We start from the raw sequence: 19,833 nt of genomic DNA on the forward strand, positions 1-19,833 counted from the left end.
TTATTGTCATTATCATGATTACAGTTTCTTGTTCTTTTACTCAAAGCATGTTTAGATACATGGTATTCAGCTTGTCAACTTCAGATTTTACATGTGTAGGCTACATTGTTATTGTTGGAAAATGCATTCTGACCTAGATTAGAATTCAAATGTAAACAATAACAACGCATTGTACATGTATAGATGATGTGATGACAAGTTAACCCTTTGAGTGCCATAGTCAATTTTTGCCGCCTTAGTAAATGTAAGCCAGACAATTTTTTTCAAATTTTTTCTAAAATTTTGATTGAAAACTGTAGCCAATGAAAAGTGATGCCCATTTGGTCCAAAATAGGCAAAAAAAAAAATCACCCAAAAAATTATGAAAATGTTTAAAATTTTGCTCTAAGATTTTGGCAGGAAAATTTACAGCGCTCAAAAGGTTGAATAGTGGATGTTTTCACATGCTTTGGGGAGTTGAACAAGAACTTCCAATTAACATACAAAACAAAAAGAGTGAAAAAAGTCATCAAATGTTACAGCTACTAGCCTTTAAATTGTATGGGCAAATAATATAATAATATGAAGTCTGGAGAATACAGGCAGAGTGAAGTATAGGATAAAGCCCGAGTAAGAGGGCTATTCTGGTAGGGTTGGACTTTATATACCAGAAGAGCCCGAGTACGAGGGTTTTATCCGACTTAAAAACTATCGCCCCTAACTGATATATTTTCGTTTTCAATGTGTGTATGTCAACCGTCCCCTTTGTCAATGTAACATGTTTAGGATATGAATTAAAACTTTTATTTGTGAAATAGCCTTCCAATGTAATGGAACATCCTATAAATGCCTAGGGCATATTAGTTTAAATGCCCTAGGGCACATTAGTTTATATTTGTACCACAGTAGATTTTGTGTTGCAGCTGGTTTCCGCTGTGTTACCAAATTTGAATATTGAAACGTACCAGATGTCTACAGAATATGACATGTCACTTTTGATTGGACAGTACTTTACTATGGCGCTGTCATTCGTTTCTGGAATTTGGTGACCAAGGCTTTACGAGTAGATAAAACACCCTGAATTGAGCACTCTGATTGGTCAATCAACAGTAGATAGTTTTTAATAATATATATTATATTACCATGCCCTGCCTGTCGCATTTTGATTGGTCGAGCTGAATCACGTGACTGACCACAAATACACAGTAATGGTCTGTTTACATGCCTGTGAATATGAATAATAAGGTTAACAACTCAAAGTATCGTAACTTTACAGCTCAAACGTAAATCATAATCAATCACAAAATAAAATGGAGCACTTGTAGGTCAAGTTGAGATACTTTTTTTCTGAAAACATCTCCGGATTTGCCAATTTTTTACAGCGCGCGTGACAGTGCGTTGCGTATTGCTCAGTTTCTGGGGCCCAGTTGTCGTTCGCTCATGAAATTTTCAGAAATTTTGACGGTTTTCTTGGGTTCGCTGATAATATAAAGGAAATAACAGACTCCGCTCTGACCATTAACGTTTATTTGTGGGCGCGGGCTCGAGGAAAGTTAAATTAACGGGCGAGGCTTTAATTTTTGGCTTTCCTCTCGCCCTTGCCCACAAATAAACGTTAATGGTCAGCGCGTCGCCCGTTATTTCTATATTCATTGTATGACTTTGTTTTAAAACAAAATGACACAATAACAAAGTTATTTGTAGATTGAGGAAAGAACAAAAATGTTGAAATGTATCAAAAACATTCCAAAGCATTTAATTGAGAAAAGACCTTCCCTTTGGCAGAAAAAAATTGTTGACTTATACATTGTCTCTACCCCTCCCTGAAATCACAAGACGATTCATTCCTGAAATGTACATGGTGCTGAAATACAAATTCCTGATATGATATCCAGGTAGTGTGTGATGACAAACAATATACTCTACGTGATGAGAAATGTGTTATACATAAATGCTTTGATACGGTCCAATCTTTTATTTTGCGGAGTTCCTCGATAAATTCCAAAACGGTTGTATAGAATTTCCTCGCAGCAATACCTTTCAGACTTGTACCGTCTGGACTATTGTAATACAAACATAAGAGCGGCGGGGCTTGTGGGCTTTTCAACATAAAATATTTCCATGGCAACTGTATACAAGACAACTGTGAAGTTGGAAACTGCGTAACAATTGGTAGATTTAACATTGGAGCTCTTCAGTCATGAAAATGATGTGTTATTAAAGCGCCATTTTCATATGTGCCGCAAGCATCTCCAAATTCACATTTTGCAACTTCAAGAGACCTTTGATGTTAAATGAATGTGAATGTGGCAGTCTGGCAGATTAGATACTTTTGTCAATATTAAAAAAACTAGACACAATTGCCACACTGAGATAGTACTCTTAAAAACTTACAATCTGATTAACAAAAATCCTGATGATCAATAAATAAGATTAAGATATTAGAGTAATAAAATTTTATAGTATTGCATTCGAATTTGACCATGAGTTTTATGGCTATGGAAAAGTGCCTGGGGTCATGTGGATATTTTACTTTGTCTGAAATGATTTCTCCCATAAGGCATTGAAAATGCTTGTAATCATGAAATAGCTGAAAAGTCAGGAGCAACTGCACTCACTGCTGTTTTGCAGCGATTGTGTATCACTTTCATACTGATAATTTGAAGAATGCCAAAATTGTATGTCCTGTGTTGGTTCAGATAGCCAAAGACTTTGTTGAAATATTCCACACTCAAAACAATTATTCCACAATACCCTGATAGATTGATTTGAAACTCGGCACTGAAACAACACATCATAAATTAGATTACATGCATGCTATTTTGTTTCGCGATATGATTCAATATGGCTGCCATTTATGATATTTGTGTGTCCAAAGCTATGATTCACGCTGTTCTGGATTTACACCTTTAAAGTAAGCATAAAGGCAGTCTATTATATATGTTACTCATCATTTTATTCACAATTTGATGTGCCTTGGGCCATTGCTCTGATGTACTGTCAAAAAATGAGTGGGTGGTTTCATGCAGAGAGACAAAACATTGATATTGACAAATCTCTGTAACGACAGACAAAATCTTTTAAAAGGCAGTTATCAAATGTATTCCGAAGTCATTTAAACTTTCAAAAGACAAAAAATATCAGGTAGAAAATTGATATCGTGGACATGTCGTCTTTAGCTTATCAAATCAAGGGTCTAGACATTACTAATTGCCCAGATTTATATGGTGGAGATTAGTTTGATAGACTGCTTCCCTGTGCAATTTCCCATGCAAATCAGGGTAAAAATGACCATTTTACTAAAAACGGTTGTATACTAAGTGTGTTCACAGCAAGATGATCCAGGGGCCGGTCAATTTGTGGAAATTTTCCTTGCTATTTCAAACAGATACTCTCTTTCTTTTGCTTTGAAGTGGATAGTTATTTTCATGTGTATATAGTATTACAATAAAAGGCTAAGCCAAATTCAATGGGTTTGTACCATGGACATGTGATCAAGTAAATAGATACGGTAAAAAGCAAACAACATGTCCAGCAGAGAAAACTTCATCACTTAAAAGGTTAAAAAAAGTAGATCGGGCAAATGACCTTCCGTTAAATTTCTGTAGATCTCAGGGAACAGTTGATACAGAGCAAACAAGAAGCTGCTCAAGCTTCTTTGGAGAAAGATGAAGCCAAGGAGATGACAGGAACTTGGAAAGAAGAAGTTGTACAATTGAAAGCACAGCTGGACCAGTTGCAATTCCAGGTATGCCATCTCTCCACCCTTTCACAGACAAAGAAGCTGTTTTCAAAATTGACATTTCAGTGGGCATTAGGTCTTTCTTCTACTGTTCAGTGTACCAGACTTCACTCTTCACAACGGACTGTGTTATGACCAAAGTTCTTTGAAAGCATTGGTTCTCTGCTGCTAGGTAAGTCAAACTTAGGAAACAACAACAGAAAGTGTTGGAGAGCAATAAAGGTTGATTCAGATCATGTCACCTTAAGATTTCAAAGGTCATTCAGATAGAAGAGTTACAAATGTTAATAGTGAAATGTATCTGTATAGGTTTATTTTCAAAGTTAAGGTAGGAAATGCAGAAATTTTGATTTGGTTTTGTTCTACCACTAGCAGGGGGGTTGGGGTCGGGGACTTTTTAAAAAAGTAAATAGTAATATTGCTTTGCTCAAGAGAATAAGACAGTTTTTACCTATGAATATAAGAAAACTTTTTTATAATAGCTATATTTTACCACACTTGGATTACTGTTGTCATTTATGGGGAGCATCACCGTTTATGAAAAGGTTGCATAAGATTCAGAAACGTGCTATCAGAGTGATGTGTGATGCAAGGTATAATGCATTTATTTAATGATACCAAATAGGATCAGTGCGACTGGTTGTGCGACTCGCACAAAGTCAATAACATGGGTCGTGCGATCGATCGCAAGGGGGGTCGTGCGACTGGTCGTAAGTAGTCAGAAACATGGGTCGTGCGATCACTTGAAATGAGGGTCTGCGCTTACTGTCAATTTTTTTAGCTGTGCCCGTCGCTAAATAAGTATAACGCGTAGAGGTCATACTGCCGTTCAACTTTTAGCGGTGCACTCGTCGCATTATTAATCTATCCAGTTACATCAAACAACGATTCGTAGTAAACAAACTTCAAAATCACAGACGAAAGTTCCGAAATCGTTGATTTATGACCGCCGATCGCGACTCTCATCGCCTTTCACAGCTGTGTGCGAGGACTTAGTTTGTACAGCCGTCCGTACTCCGATGGGGCCCAGCCAAAACATATTCAAACCGATGTTTATGTTTGCGATCGAATCAATATAAGTTTCGTTCCTAGAGTTTGTTAGTTATTGTTTTTGTTTTTTTTTTGCCCGGGAATATCAGCTGTCCCCGGGAAAGTTCCCGCAGTAAAAAGTAAGGTCACTTGAACCAATGTCCCTCCCGGGACTGCTTGAACAATGCACCAGTGATGGTTTAATGATCGGCGTTAATTATCATCGACGCGATAATGTCTCAGGGGTTTGGGCTATAAATTTGTTAGTTTATATAAAAAGAACATGAAGTTATTTTTTACACATCGCTGTTTAACTGTTTCTGCGCGCGTAGTCTAATTTCGGAACTATGACATGCAGCGAAGGGCAGTTTGTGTGACCGAGAGCCGGGCGAAGCCGTACGGCGCCAGCATGATTGTACGTCCGACGAGACAGCTTGCTTGCCCGCGCCGCTGCTATCATCCCCAGGGAAAGCGTCTAAGCTGTCTACATTGCCCAGCCGCAAGCGTATTTTAGTCGAACTGACATGTTGTTTTTTGTACATTTTGACAATTGCAATGAAAGATTGGGTTTTTTTTAGCTCTGCGTATCTCCTTTCTTCAAACATAGACGAAAGTACAAAGTTCCACCACTACGTGTGTCCGTCCATGATCCCAAAAATGAGCTGAAAACATGTGAATTAGCATATGATCAAAGCATCAAGCCGAATTCCGAAAGTGACGGTGTCGACGTCAGACAGTGACGTGTGTTGATTGACAGGCTCTGAACTTTTTGTATACAGCATGTGAAAACATGTGGTTTGCATATGAATAAACATTTTTGTTGATTATTTTTAATTCTGTCATATTTCTGCTTACGATTTCACTGCCCGGTCAATCTCGATTACATGCATTTGGTTTAAATGTAAACTTCAACCTTAAATATTACGTCACGATTATAAAACGAAATAAGAATACTATTGCAATGATTGACACACAGTTCACAGTAATGAATGACCATGCGGTTAGAAAATGATTGATAATTGATACAGATGTCAAACCCCGCAATTAATGGACTGCTTGGCGCGGCGTTTAATATAACTTCTGATGTCGTGGCTTGGGAGGTCTGTCAACCCACTAACCCGCCTTTTGGATGAAAACGTGCGTTGATCTTTTGCTGTCGGGAGCTCTTGAACTCCGTAAGCAGGGAAAACGTCCACCTGATCATGTCATTTGTGTCAGCTCAGTTATTTAACTAAACGGAGTGTCTATTGACACCCGGGTGTCAATAGCCAGAAGCTGCCCTATATGGCTATTGACACCCCTCAACCCGCGACCCTACTCGAATACCTTCAGAACCGAGCTAAGCTACGATGTTCATTTCTTGTTTCAGACAAGTTGATGCCCATTTTTTTGCTTTCGTGGGTACAGCTTTAATGGGGTAAAGTAACTGTGTAATGTTGTAGAATCATATCGACAGCTCGGGGTCAATAATTTTTATCCGCGGGCGAAGCTTGTCGAACAACATTTGATCCGAGTTGCGGAACCTTTGAACCACATGCGGACATACTAAACACCGACAAGCACCGACAAGGACCAACAAGGACCGACAATGACCGACAAGTGACCGACAAGTTAATTAAAACCATTTTTTTCGATGTTTTGGTTTTAAAATGTCATTTTCTACTATTTTGGTGAATATTTACTCAATTGACAACGGCATTGAAGAAAGAGAACGATTGGCCGACAAGGAAATCGCGTATTGAAGTAGCTCTATTGGCCTTGCTGTTAAGGACCGACAAGTTACCGACAAGTTGAATTTAAACCATTCTTTTTCGATGTTTTGGTTTTAAAATGTCATTTTGTACTATTATGGTGAATATTTACCCAAGTGACCGAACTGAATTGACGAAACTGAACGAAATATTTGCCGAAAAGTAAATCGCGTATTGAAGCAGGTCTATTGGCCATACTAATAAGGACCGACAAGTGATTGATAAGGTGGATAATTGTCATTCTTTTTCAATGTTTGGGCTTCAAAATGTCATTTTCTACTATTTTGGTGAATATTAACACAATCGACTGAACGGGAAATAAAACTGTACGAAATATTGGCCGACAATGAAATCGTATATATCTTGAAGCAAGGTGTCACATATGCCGGAAACCAAAAAAAAAATAACTTGTCAATGACTTTTGGGTCACTTGTCGGTTTCTTTCTTTATACTTTTAGTTGTCGTAGCTTCAGATCTCTTTGTCGCTGTATTTTGTTTTGAAACTGTTCTTTTATTTGGAAACTGTATATATTTACAAAGATAGTAGAAAGTAGAAAGTAGTGTTTGAATGGCGAAAGTTCGAAAAATCGTTTTTCATTTTAATTTGTCGATGAGTTTTGGTCACTTGTCGGTCCTTTCTTGACTTCATGTCTAAAGTTGAAAGTGAACTAAATGCGTCCATTATATAGACAATTACGACAAGTAAACCTCGTTCACAAATTTTAATTACAATTTTTGTGAAATGAAAGGTGGCGTAAATTAATCGCTCGCCATGATCAATGCCTTGCCGCTGAATAGGTTGGAAATTAGCGCGTCATCAGACAGCAAAGTTGTGAATTAATGGAATCGCTTTGATCAAACTAGCCTGGAGAAAAAAGGAACTTTAGGTAATATCGAAAAAAACTAAAATCGTGTCACTTCGGTCCTTGACTTCATTTCTAAAGTAGAAAGTGCAGTTTAAATGGCGAACGATCGAAAAATAGAGTCGGTTTTTTTATTTTAACTTTTCCGTAACTTTTGGGTCACTTGTCGGTGACTGTCTTTTTTTGTATAGTTGTTGCAGCTTTGACAGATCTCTTTGTCGCTCTATTTCGATTTGAAACGGGAGGGGTGTCAATAGCCAATTGAGTGCCGGTTGGCTATTGACACCCATCGGTATAGGCCGCCTGCAGTAGCACTATGGGACCGCAAAATGAGACGAAAGAAGCTTTTTTCGAAGGAATTTTTTTGGATTTCTATTGAGAATATATGTTGTTTAGAATAACTAAGCTAGGTTTGGTTGAATTTGGAGGCCGACTGGCGAAAAAACGGGAGGGGTGTCAATAGCCAAATAGAGTGCCGGTTGCTATTGACACCCATTGGTATAGGCCGCCTGCAGTAGCACTATGGTACCGCAAAATGACGACGAAAGAAGCTTTTTCGAAGGAATTTTTTTGATTTCTATTGAGAATATATGTTGTTTAGAATAACTAAGCTAAGTTTGGTTGAATTTGGAGGCCGACTGGCGAAAAAACGGGAGGGGTGTCAATAGCCAAATAGAGTGCCGGTTGGCTATTGACACCCATTGGTATAGGCCGCCTGCAGTAGCACTATGGGACCGCAAAATGACGACGAAAGAAGCTTTTTTCGAAGGAATTTTTTTGGATTTCTATTGAGAATATATGTTGTTTAGAATAACTAAGCTAGGTTTGGTTGAATTTGGAGGCCGACTGGCGAAAAAACGGGAGGGGTGTCAATAGCCAAATAGAGTGCCGGTTGGCTATTGACACCCATTGGTATAGGCCGCCTGCAGTAGCACTATGGGACCGCAAAATGACGACGAAAGAAGCTTTTTCGAAGGAATTTTTTTGGATTTCTATTGAGAATATATGTTGTTTAGAATAACTAAGCTAAGTTTGGTTGAATTTGGAGGCCGACTGGCGAAAAAACGGGAGGGGTGTCAATAGCAAAATAGAGTGCCGGTTGGCTATTGACACCCATTGGTATAGGCCGCCTGCAGTAGCACTATGGGACCGCAAAATGCTGACCAAAGAAGCTTTTTCGTAGGAATTTGTTTGGATTTCTATTGAGAATATATGTTGTTTAGAATAACTAAGCTAAGTTTGGTTGAATTTGGAGGCCGACTGGCGAAAAAACGGGAGGGCTGTCAATAGCCAAATCACGGACCGTGGCCAAATAGAGGGCCGGTTGGCTATTGACACCCGGGTGTCAATAGCCAGGAGAAGCTCTATATGGCTATTGACACCCGGGTGTCAATATGTAAAATAAGTTTCATTCCGATTGTTCTTTTTTTGGCCCGGGAATCTCAGGTGTTCCCCAGGAAGTTCCGTGGTAAAAAGTAAAAGTTGAGGTCACTTTATACATGAATGCACCAGTAATGATTTACAATGATCGGCGTTAATTATCATGGAGTTGTAAGTCGCCGTTAACGTTTCAGGGGTTTGGGTTATGATTTTGTAAGTTTATATAAAGATAATTTGTAGTCATTTACACATCGACTGTTTTACTGTTTCTGCGTAGTCTAATTTTCGCGATGTGCAATGCTAGTGGAACTATGACGTGCATCGAAGAGCAGTTTGTGTGACCGAGAGACGGGCCAAGCCGTACAGCGCCAGCGTGATTGTACGTCCGTCGAGACAGCTTGCTTGCCTGCGCTGCTGCTACAGGTTGTCTACATTATTTTAGTCGAACAGATCTGTTCGTTTTATACATTTTGACCATTGCAATGAAAATGATTTGGCATGAGTAGCCAACAGCTTTCACTTTCTCCTCCAAATTTTTATTTTTGCACAAATAACACATTTCATATTTACTTGTCAAAACACAAAAATCGCATTGGTAAAATTTCTTGCACCTAGCCTGATAGATAAAAGTACAGCGTTTGACCACCGCGCGTGTCCGCCTGAACAATGAGCTGAAAATATTAGCATATGTCATTATGATCAAAGCATTAAGCCGAATTCCAAAAGTGACGGTGTCGACGTCAGCAGTGTGTTGATTGACAGGCACTGAACTGTTTGTATACAGCCGCCCCAGCGCCAGCTTCCTTTCACACAAACGTATGTTTCACGAGAATGTAAGACCCAATGCATAAACGAGAAGCTAAATTTACCCCTTGATCCCATGACCTTTAAAAAAAGGCAAAAGAAAAGTAATTTATTCAAAATGGAGGACGAAACTGGAACAAGGCTTATTTTCGCGATTGAATTCATTGACTTTCTTGACCATCAACAACACAAGTAATATACCTATATATTTTCAAAATTCATTGAGTAAGAGGCGAAAATTGACGGCCGCCAATGTCGCTATTAAACAGCCGGACGCTTCGTCCATTAGGCAGCCACATCGCCGCAGCTTGTTTACGTTGCAACAGTTTGTACATTTTCTGATCAAATTTCGTTCTTTCAATTGACCACGTTATTTTCCAATGAAGACGGGAGCTTTGGTTCCAAAATTTCATTGAACGAGAGCATGAGTAATATTGCAATATGTAATATGCGTCCGACCAATAACCGCAAAATAACGCCGTGTTCCGTGTAATCACGCGTATTGGCAAATTACACCTTCTTGGAATTACGTCATTCGACATTAATTTCTGGTAAAATTATCTTCACTAATACAGAGGAGAATAATCACCCGGTAAAATGATAAGTTTTTCAACAACCCTCTTTCACGATTTCAAAACCATACACAGTTATACTGACGATCTTTATAGCGACCGTGAAACACGGCGCTGAATCAGGAAATCAAAACACGTCTTTTTAATATTTTGGTCTCATTTTCTAAACTTTAGCGATCGATTTCTGTAAACCATGATACAAAATTTATACTAGTAGGTAACATTTCCCACAATACAATGAAAGCTTTCATTGTTTAAAAATTACTGCATAATCAACTCGCGGCTAAGCATTTCGGCGGGGCGTCCGGGCATTGGTACCGTCCGCGTATTGGCGGAACGGCCGTAGTTCAAGTTCGTAATGTTCAGTTCTTATTTTATTTCTGTGTTGTCAGCTTACGACTTCACTGCCCGGTCGATCTCCATTACATGCATTTGGTTTACATGTAAACATCAACCCCTAAATATTACTTTACGATTATAAAATAAAATAGGAAGACTACGAGGTATGTAAGGGTGCCGGAAATCGACAAGTGCGGGGCCAAAGTGAGGGCTCTCACAATCAAAGTGCGAGCGAATGTGAGGGCTTGAAGTGAGGGCTCTCACAATCGAAGTGCGAGCGAATGTGAGGGCTTGAAGTGAGGGCTCTCACAATCGAAGTGCGAGCGATATTGAGGGCTTGAAGTGAGGGGCGCCTTGAAACGATCAAATTCGGACTCAGGCATACGAAAAATGAGAGTCAAAGTCGTTTTCAACGTTGAATGAAAACTTACTATCTCCAGAACACAGTCGCGGCGCGGCATAGCTCTGTCAGGCCTAGGTAAGAAATATTAGCAAAGCGTACGGTCCATATCGTCAGGATGGAATTCTAGATAGCTAAGCTACGAAGTCCCACCTATGAGATGTAAAACACAGATAGTTGATGACAAAGCGAGGTTGTCAAGACGCAATTTTGACGATTTTTCCCGTCATACATGGCGTTTCACCATGGCGGCCTAGGATAACGTCGATGCGAAGGCAGCAGTCGTGGTAAGTTTTTACCGTTATTTTTGTTTTGAAGTGAGAAATCGTGAAAAAATGTATCGCCTTCCGGGTCAAATATCATGGAAAATGCCCTCGTGAGATATTTTTGTCGAACGTTTGGTATTTTTAGAGAAGATAGATGTTAATTGCGGACTGCTGTGGGTCTGCTAAGCAGATCTGTGCGATATCCATAGAAAACCACGTGCGTATCAGTACAAGTATGGTACACGGTATGGTACAAGGCTTTATACCAACTCATCGCACAGATCTGCTGGTAGACCCACAGCAGTCCGCAATTAACATCTATCTTCTCTAAAAATACCAAACGTTCGACAAAAATACTTCACGAGGGCATTTTCCATGATATTTGACCCGGAAGGCGATACATTTTTTCACGATTTCTCACTTCAAAACTAAAAATAACGGTAAAAACTTACCACGACTGCTGCCTTCGCATCGACGTTATCCTAGGCCGCCATGGTGAAACGCCATGTATGACGGGAAAAATCGTCAAAATTGCGTCTTGACAACCTAGCTTTGTCATCAACTATCTGTGTTTTACATCTCATAGGTGGGACTTTGTAGCTTAGCTATCTAGAATTCCATCCTGACGATATGGACCGTACGCTTTGCTAATATTCTTACCTAGGCCTGTCTGTGACTGAGCGCGGAACGAGTACACAATGACCTGCGTGCAGATCGTGACCCATTACATCACTTCCGTCTTTTTCGTTAACCTTTTCGTGTTTTTTAGTCATTGCATTTCAAATATCACAGATATCCTTTTTATTATTAATACATGCAACTCAAGCGAGCGATACTTCTTCTGGTACCATTGTACGACTATAGCGCGACTGAGAATTGTGACTTCAGTCAAATCAGTTCACGACCTGGGCACGTGAACTCTGATACTGTTTATCCGGCATGGCGTCGTATGCGGAGTTTTTGCCGGATAATTTTCGAAGAAAGAGGAAACTTTTTTGAAGAAATTTTAGAGTGGCTTGTTCACCAGATAAAGTAAGATCATGGGAAAATGTATTTTTGGAGACTTGTCTGGTTCTCTATGATTGATTTTTTGAGGATAAAAAAGATTCAATAGCTACTAAAACTCTGAGAAATCAGACAACAGCAAATGACAAGTTCTCTTTTACGTTTATACTTACAGTATGATTTTTATTTTCTCTGTACACAAAGTTTGATAATCATTTCAAAAGATCAATTGCATCAGAATATCGGGGGTCATGAATGCTTGTAATCTTTACATTTTGTTAACAATGATGGATACTCTACCGCAATAAAGTATGCCATTTTGTTCAACGAGCCCTTGAATATTGTTCACTGAATCAACTTTGTACGGCTTTCAGGGTCATCATAATTTTTATTCGACCATTTTATTCTTTCTAGTATTTGTAACATAGTGGCTGCGGCAGATTTCAAACATTCTACTTGTTCTTATTTTGATTGAGATACATTGATGCATGGACAGCAACGTTCGGTCTCATCGGTCTCAGCTTCTTCGGAGCGGACACTTTTGCATTCGACACAGCTTTCCGTTTTCTCAACACAGCTGCCGTATTCTTCTTTGCATTGTAACGTTCAAAAAAGTTGTACCGTCGTTTGTAGCGGTAGATATGGTGATCGCACTTCAACACTCATATGAATGACTAGTTATTACTTGACGCTCGCTGGTCTATAAACATTGTAAAGTTGCGCGTGCATTTATTCAGTTCATTGCAGTCGCACGACCAGTCTCACGACCCCCATTGCGATCGATCGCACGACCGGTGTTTTTGACTTTGTGCGAGTCGCACAACCAGTCGCACGGACCCTGTTTTGGTACCATATAATGCTTCGACCGAGCATTTTTTTAAAACAATGCATATAATGCCATTACCAGATAGAATAGTTTATAAGAATGTTTGTATGGTTTTTAAATGTTTAAATAATCTTGCACCGCAATATATGACAAGTTTTTTTACCGAAATTGATCATAAAAGAGTTACAAGATCCAAGATGCAAAAATTGTTAGTGGTTCCTGCAACAAATAAGGATTTTTATCGAAAAGGCTTTACTGTAAATAGTGCCAATCAGTGGAATAATGTCGATTTAAATATAAGATCTAGTAACTCATTAAGCAGTTTTAAAATTGCCTACCTGAAAGCTTATTGGGTATAATTTTTTTGTGTTTGTAAGTTTTAGTTTTCTTGTTAAATTTGTTTTTGTTATCTAGTGTGATTGTGCATTTTTTTTCCTCCTGTGTGCAGGTGGTGACTCCTGGCCACTTTTTTCTGTGCATTGTATTGTTCATGTTGTTCTGCTTTGTATCAGTTTGTATGTTCATTTGAGGGCCCTGGGGAAGATAAGCATCTTTACTGAAGCTTACCAGGCTACCCTCGTTAAACAAGGTTTAATAAAATAAAATAAAATAATAAAATAATAACTCATTTGGAAGCTCATGTAATGAATTAGTTTTCACCATTATGTTTTTGTAGAAATCAAAAATTTGATTTTTTTCCCATATAATTAACACAGGGATTGCGTCCATTTTAAATTTCAAATATCGATAAATCTTCAGTAATTAATTTCTATAGTACCAAAATTTATATGGTGAACCAAATTTTTCACTTCATTTTTGCAAGAGAATGGCTGCAAGTTACTTTTCAGCAAGTTTATGCTAAAGTTAGAAGTCATTCAGTTTTGAGGAAACATACTACCTTGAAGAGAATACAGCAAAAACTTTCGAGTACATACATTGATATCTCAAATTTTTCCTCTTTTCAGTACGAAAAGGAGCAAAAGGAGCATGGAATGAGTAAAGAGTTGCTTGCAGAACATGACAGAACCATAGAACAGTTTACAAGAGGTAAGTATGCCCTGTATTACGTCCATTTATTATAAGTTTTCAGCATTTTCTATGGTTTGATGTCATTTAATTTTTGTGACTATTTTTTCTTGTTGACCTACCACCAAACTGTATATATGTTACTGTGTGTATCATAACCAATGTTGACAACTGAATATCAGACTGGACATGAATTCACGTATCAACAATAATATAACTTATTGCAGACAATGTGTTGAGTGCTTATCTTGTATTTTAACATATTTTGAAAAAACTTCAGCATGGCACTGTAGAAAGAGTTGAAAACAACTTGCAGAAAATATGCCTTTCTATATTGGTGGCTTAATGAAAAAGAGAAAGATATGTTTAGAAGTCATAATTGTTGTGAGGTTGATCTTTGTGATCAAGGCAAGTTGTACTACAGATTTGTTTGTATAGAATTCTCAAAGAGTTAGATGCTCAAGATTGGTCTAGTGACATCACTGATCAGATGACTGCCACCAGCCAATCACAGACATTCATCACATCAGTCCCACTGTTGAATATAGTGTGACTGTGTATGTTCAAAATTCTCTAATTCAAAAAGAAAGCTGTAAGAAACAGTAAAAACAAGCTGTGTTTGGAAATGTTTAACAATAAAGAAAAAACATCGTTCAGGTCAATTGTGCTATTTGTGCATGAAAAGTGCTTCAGCTTCCAAGGAATTATTTTTTTCACTTCACTAATTCAAAATAAATCGAGGATTCCAATGGATAATGTGAGACAGTATTAAAGCAAGGAAAGTTGGTGAAAGCTTTTGGAAGAAAAAAAACTCTGTGGTCTTAAGGACTCTTAATTTGGATGAAGATTCTGCCATCTTGAAGGCTCTGCTATAACTTGTAGTGTCTGCATGTCTTCAAGTGATATTGACAAATAGTTAAGTAATCAAGGCAAATATTTTTTTTTTCTCACCTACAGTCAACACACTTGTGTATCAGGAGCTGGAACAGCTGAAACAAAAATATGAACAAGAGCAAATATTGCGTGCCGAAGCAGAAAAATACGCTGCCGAGGTAATGAAAATGTAGCTGATTCAATCATGTCAAAATCATCCAAGGCAAGCAGGTTTCACATGTTCCTAAAGCCTTCACGATGATATCAACACAAAAAAATCTGTATTGATATCGTCATGAAGGAAGTTGTGAAACCTCAAGCACATATTTTATCCATTTTTAAACTTAACGAACCACAGGATGTACTGTAAGGAGTTAATTAACAGAATCTCTCTGCACCATGCAGTTGGGGAGTTCTCCAACAGATCTATCCCATTGAGAAAAAGTCTTGGGGAGTGATGCTTTGAAATTGGTAAACCTTTGACATTATAAGAAAAACAGTAATAATGCGGTAGTTATCTGTTCGTCCAAATGTCAAAGGTGTGAGTTTTCTTTGATTCGTTCAGCTTTTGCCTGCATGTGCATTGATGAATTTAATTGGCCAGAAGAATACAATTATCTCAAGTCTGTCAGTCCATTGGCAATTTCATAGCAATTTTGCCAAGCCAGGTATAAACCCCCAGTGTTTGGTTCTGTGTATGATCAGAGCAAAACAGGACTTCATTATCCAAACTGAACAAGGAATATAAGTGGTTTGTGACGAACGAGCAAAGTTCTGCAACTTTCTCCGCGAGCTGTTTGTTGTTGGTGAAAGTTTGTGAGGCAAGCTAATTCTCATTGTACACTTTGGGCTTTACTGTAATTGTTAATACTGTTTGGATGACAATTCTTGCTGATTAGCTGCAAAAGGAACTTGTAGTCCATTTTGATCAGTTTGCCTATCAAGCCTCTTCCTTATCAAGCTTTTTGCACCAAAAATGATGAAAAAAGATCGGTACGCTTCAAGTTGTTAGTTCATCGTAGTATTGTAAGAAAATAGCACCTTAAAACCAAACGTGTGTTTGATTTGTGCACCTAGACTGGCATGTTGTTGGTTATCTGTGGTCTTCTATCGACAGCACCTTCTTATCAAATCATCTTTCAGGTGCTTCAAACCTTTGCCTCTTGGTCTCTTAGCCTAAAGATGACTGGTACTTAAATTCTACCAAACTATGTATCATTATAGTTTTGAAAATACTCAGAGGAGTAATGAATTTCTTAGGTATTGTTAGTTTCTTCATGTTGAGTAGGGTATCATTATGTGAGATATCTGATACCAAATAGATTCAGATTACTGTATTCATGGTTTACTTTAAGTTAAATGTGACAGCCTCGTTCATTATCTTGCGCCGAGTTTGTTTCCGTCCACTATGGGCTGGGAGGGGATACATTATTACTTAAATATTGATGTTTTGACAGCTAATCTGAAAGTTTCGACTTCTTGAAGGTTTAAATTTTGTGTCTTGGTCACCCCATTGTAACCACCATTCTAATGTTTAATCTGGTAGAGGGAGCAAGAGACAACAGCCATGAAGAGGCAGAGCTCCATCTTGATGATGTCTGTAGAAAACGAAGAAAAACTCAAGCAGGCTTTGGAACAGGTTGAAAAACTGACAGCTGAAATGGAAAGCGCAAAACACGAAAGCAATATAAGGGTAATTAATCATGTTGTGATAGTACCATTTGCTGGGAATATACAGCCGTAGTGTCAATGCAGTACAGAGATGCAGTGAACAATCATTGTATATATAAAGCAGGTTGTTCCTGTCTGTACAGCTTTAAACCCAGTGGTTCAAGCATTGCTTTGTATTGCTGCACTATGCTACTCACGAATTAGCTTTTGCCACCAAGATGAAAGTTGTTCATGATGATGCTGCCAACAACATTTGTGTATCTAAGCTCAGGTGGTGAACCGATCTTTCCATGGTAGTATGGGATTGGAATTTACAAACTACTCTGGGGTTGTTCAACCTTGAGTATATATAAAAATAGTTATTAAAGAAGTTCATCTTTACCCAAGGAAGTGTTTCCTACTTAACATCCTGTTGATCTGAAAGTGAACAATACAAGCAATGTGAAGTGAAAATGAGAATTTTCTCTTCATGTGATGATGGGCATTCATGTGAATGATACAGGAAGTAGTGATATCTTTGCTGTTATTGTCAAATTAAGACTGTGTTGAACTATCAGGCCAACGAATGTGATGGCTTGAGAACCGTACTTGTAACTTGTAATATTTACCAGTTTTAATGATGGCGTACAAAAAAGAAACTTGGTTTGGGGTAATACATGCCTCATATGACATATCATAACAGAAAGTTTGAAACTTTTGCTCAAACTTTCCTAAAAGGAAACATAATTAAATAATCCTCTTTAATAATCAAGAATGAAAATCAGGGCTCATTATGTAAAGTTTGGAAAATGGAGAAAAAAAAATGTCCAAAATTTTATGATATTTTAACTTTATAATACCCACTAAACCGTGTGTTCCATCTTGAGGGGGGAGATCAAATTTTTGATTTTCACTTAAACAGTACCAGCAAAAATGTGAATTTTATATACTCCATAGTCTTCAATGCAAGTTAACGTAAGCCGCAACCAGATAATTTGTAAAAATTAGAGTATCCAATACATCAGAAATGAGACTTGTTTGTATCCTCCCCTTCGTTCAGATCAAGGAGCTGGAAGAGCAGGTGAAGGAGTCAGCGGATGTGGATAATTTAAACAGTCTTGAAGAAAAGCTAAGTGTGGCATCAGAGGAAAATGAAAAACTTGAGGAACAAGTTCGGAAGGCAGATGAGAAAATCAAGGAATACGAAGCCAAAGGTAAGATTATGGAAAGTCATTGATTTCTATAGTGTTTATTATACACTTGTGTGTTGAGAAATTCATGAATGTTTTATAGTCTTCTTTCTTCAGAGGAAGTAGTTTATTTTTAGGAGATGACCGCTTCGCTTGAATGATGATGAATTAGTTTTCAGAGGGAAAAAGAATTTCAAAGGCATGCTGTGTCTTATTTCAGTTCTGCTTGCATGCACTTCAAGTTCTCATTTGAGTTTTAACAATCTGTCTTCCTCTTTGTGGCACTTCAGTTGTCGGTTGTTAGCATATGGCTGAGCAATGAACCTGCTTTGTGTACGGTGTGTATCGTGTTGGGGGTCAGTACAATCTGTGTCATGAACAGGGTCAGTACAATCTGTGTCATATATGTTAACAGTTTTGGCGTTTGTACTTGTACCAGTAAAGGCTATGTACTTGGCCTCTGTTGGACTGCAAACTGGTTTCAACCATCTTGTGCTTGGCCATCATCACATTTTGCTCAGCGTCATTGCTTACTAAAGTCTTACTGGATCTGTGTACAGTGAAATAATGATAAAGGTTCCAGATTGGTCAAGAAATTCACTTGGTAAAGTTGCATCTGGCAGGCAGAAAAGTGCACAGCTTGAATTTAATGGTATTGGTATTCTCGAACCAACACAAGAATTAAACACTAAATTGGCACATGGGTTCAGTTTTAAATTTAGCATATATACAAATAAGGGATATCAAGTAATTTTAATGATATTCAAAATTGAAAACTTTTCAGTAGATATTTTGGATAATGGCTTTTGCTCCAATTACAATAAAAATATTGCGTTTCTGTCAGATACAGTTTGTGTATTGTGTGATCTTGCTCTCACTGTTGTGACCCTCAGTGCCTTTCACAATTTTACACTCCATACAGAAATAATTTCATGTTTTCCCAGTTTGTGTGTTGTATGGAGTTTTGCTTCCTGGTTTGTTCTTGATTGGGTTATTGAACCATGTTTTGTTGTTGATATTCCGTTTGTGTGATGTATGAATATTGCCAGTTTGTGCAGCATGGCAATGTGGATTGAGAGCAAAAATATTTGTTACTCCCAACAAATCTCACAATTTTTGACACTTTTCTATGTCATATGTCTTTCCCTTGTAGAAATCACTCCCATTACTTGACTGTATTTCTTAATAGTCAGAGGTAAAATATTGTGCATATACAGCAAAATAATTTTTTAAAAAGACTAATCTTTCTTACAGCAGGTTTCAAATCTAGTGACAGTCAGGTTTTATTGTACAAATGATATTCAAAAAGATGAGATCAGGGGATAATGTACTATCAGAAAAATTATTACATATTTATGCAAAGAAAACCAAGAAAGAAAATCATCTTTTTCACTCAGTATTCATTCTACGTTGAAATTAAGCTCAGGGTTAGTGTATCTGGATAATTTCAATGATATGTATACATGTGATGTTTAAACTGTGTTGACACGGTCTCTATGCCAAGCAGAAATGCTGTTTTTATGAAGTAAACAAATAAATTACTGATATCTCTGTAGAATACTCTACTGAATTTTGTATCTCCTGTAAATATTTTCTGTGATATAATTATGTGTTGCTGATCCAGTCAAAAAAGGATGTATTTACAGTCAAAAATCATGAAAAAGACCAGAACTTGTCAACAGGATGCTTTCAAATGTAACCAGCTGTCAAGTCTACGTAATATTTTAAATCAAGTGAAAATTACCAGGGACATAACAGTTTCGGAGAAAACCGCACAATTATGGAGGAAAAGCTGCAAATCATAAAGTGACTCGACTGCAGTAATGTTTGAATTTGTGCTTTTGACTAAATTTATTCATATACTTGATATGGTAATAGGGAATGATCTGTTCAGTGTACAATAGGTATAGTGAAAGATGAAATACTCTGTAGAGAGAAATTTTTGCAAAATAATACTTGAAAATCATGTGATTACCTACCTACCTTGTTCAATGTTATGCATGCCAATTTACGTGGATCTCCCAAAATATTGGAAATAATGGGGCTTTGTCCTCTGATGTTGAAAAACTTGGCAATTATAGCGTTCAGACTGAATTACATAAATTTTTGATAATGCCGATCAGAAAATACTGTTTCTC

At 37.8% G+C, this 19,833-nt stretch overlaps 1 protein-coding gene across 1 annotated transcript in view; it reads left to right on the plus strand.

Moving 5' to 3' along the window:
* Window positions 1-19,833, plus strand: part of LOC139120637 (shootin-1-like) — a 153,751-nt gene that overhangs the window by 108,865 nt on the left and 25,053 nt on the right. The window contains exons 12-16 of the mRNA XM_070685153.1: window positions 3,588-3,727; window positions 13,922-14,003; window positions 14,940-15,034; window positions 16,402-16,548; window positions 17,566-17,719. Of these exons, the coding sequence (XP_070541254.1) occupies window positions 3,588-3,727; window positions 13,922-14,003; window positions 14,940-15,034; window positions 16,402-16,548; window positions 17,566-17,719 (618 nt within the window). The remainder of the gene's footprint in view (window positions 1-3,587; window positions 3,728-13,921; window positions 14,004-14,939; window positions 15,035-16,401; window positions 16,549-17,565; window positions 17,720-19,833) is intronic.

Source organism: Ptychodera flava, chromosome 20, assembly GCF_041260155.1.
Source record: "Ptychodera flava strain L36383 chromosome 20, AS_Pfla_20210202, whole genome shotgun sequence".
NCBI classification, from domain to species: domain Eukaryota; kingdom Metazoa; phylum Hemichordata; class Enteropneusta; family Ptychoderidae; genus Ptychodera; species Ptychodera flava.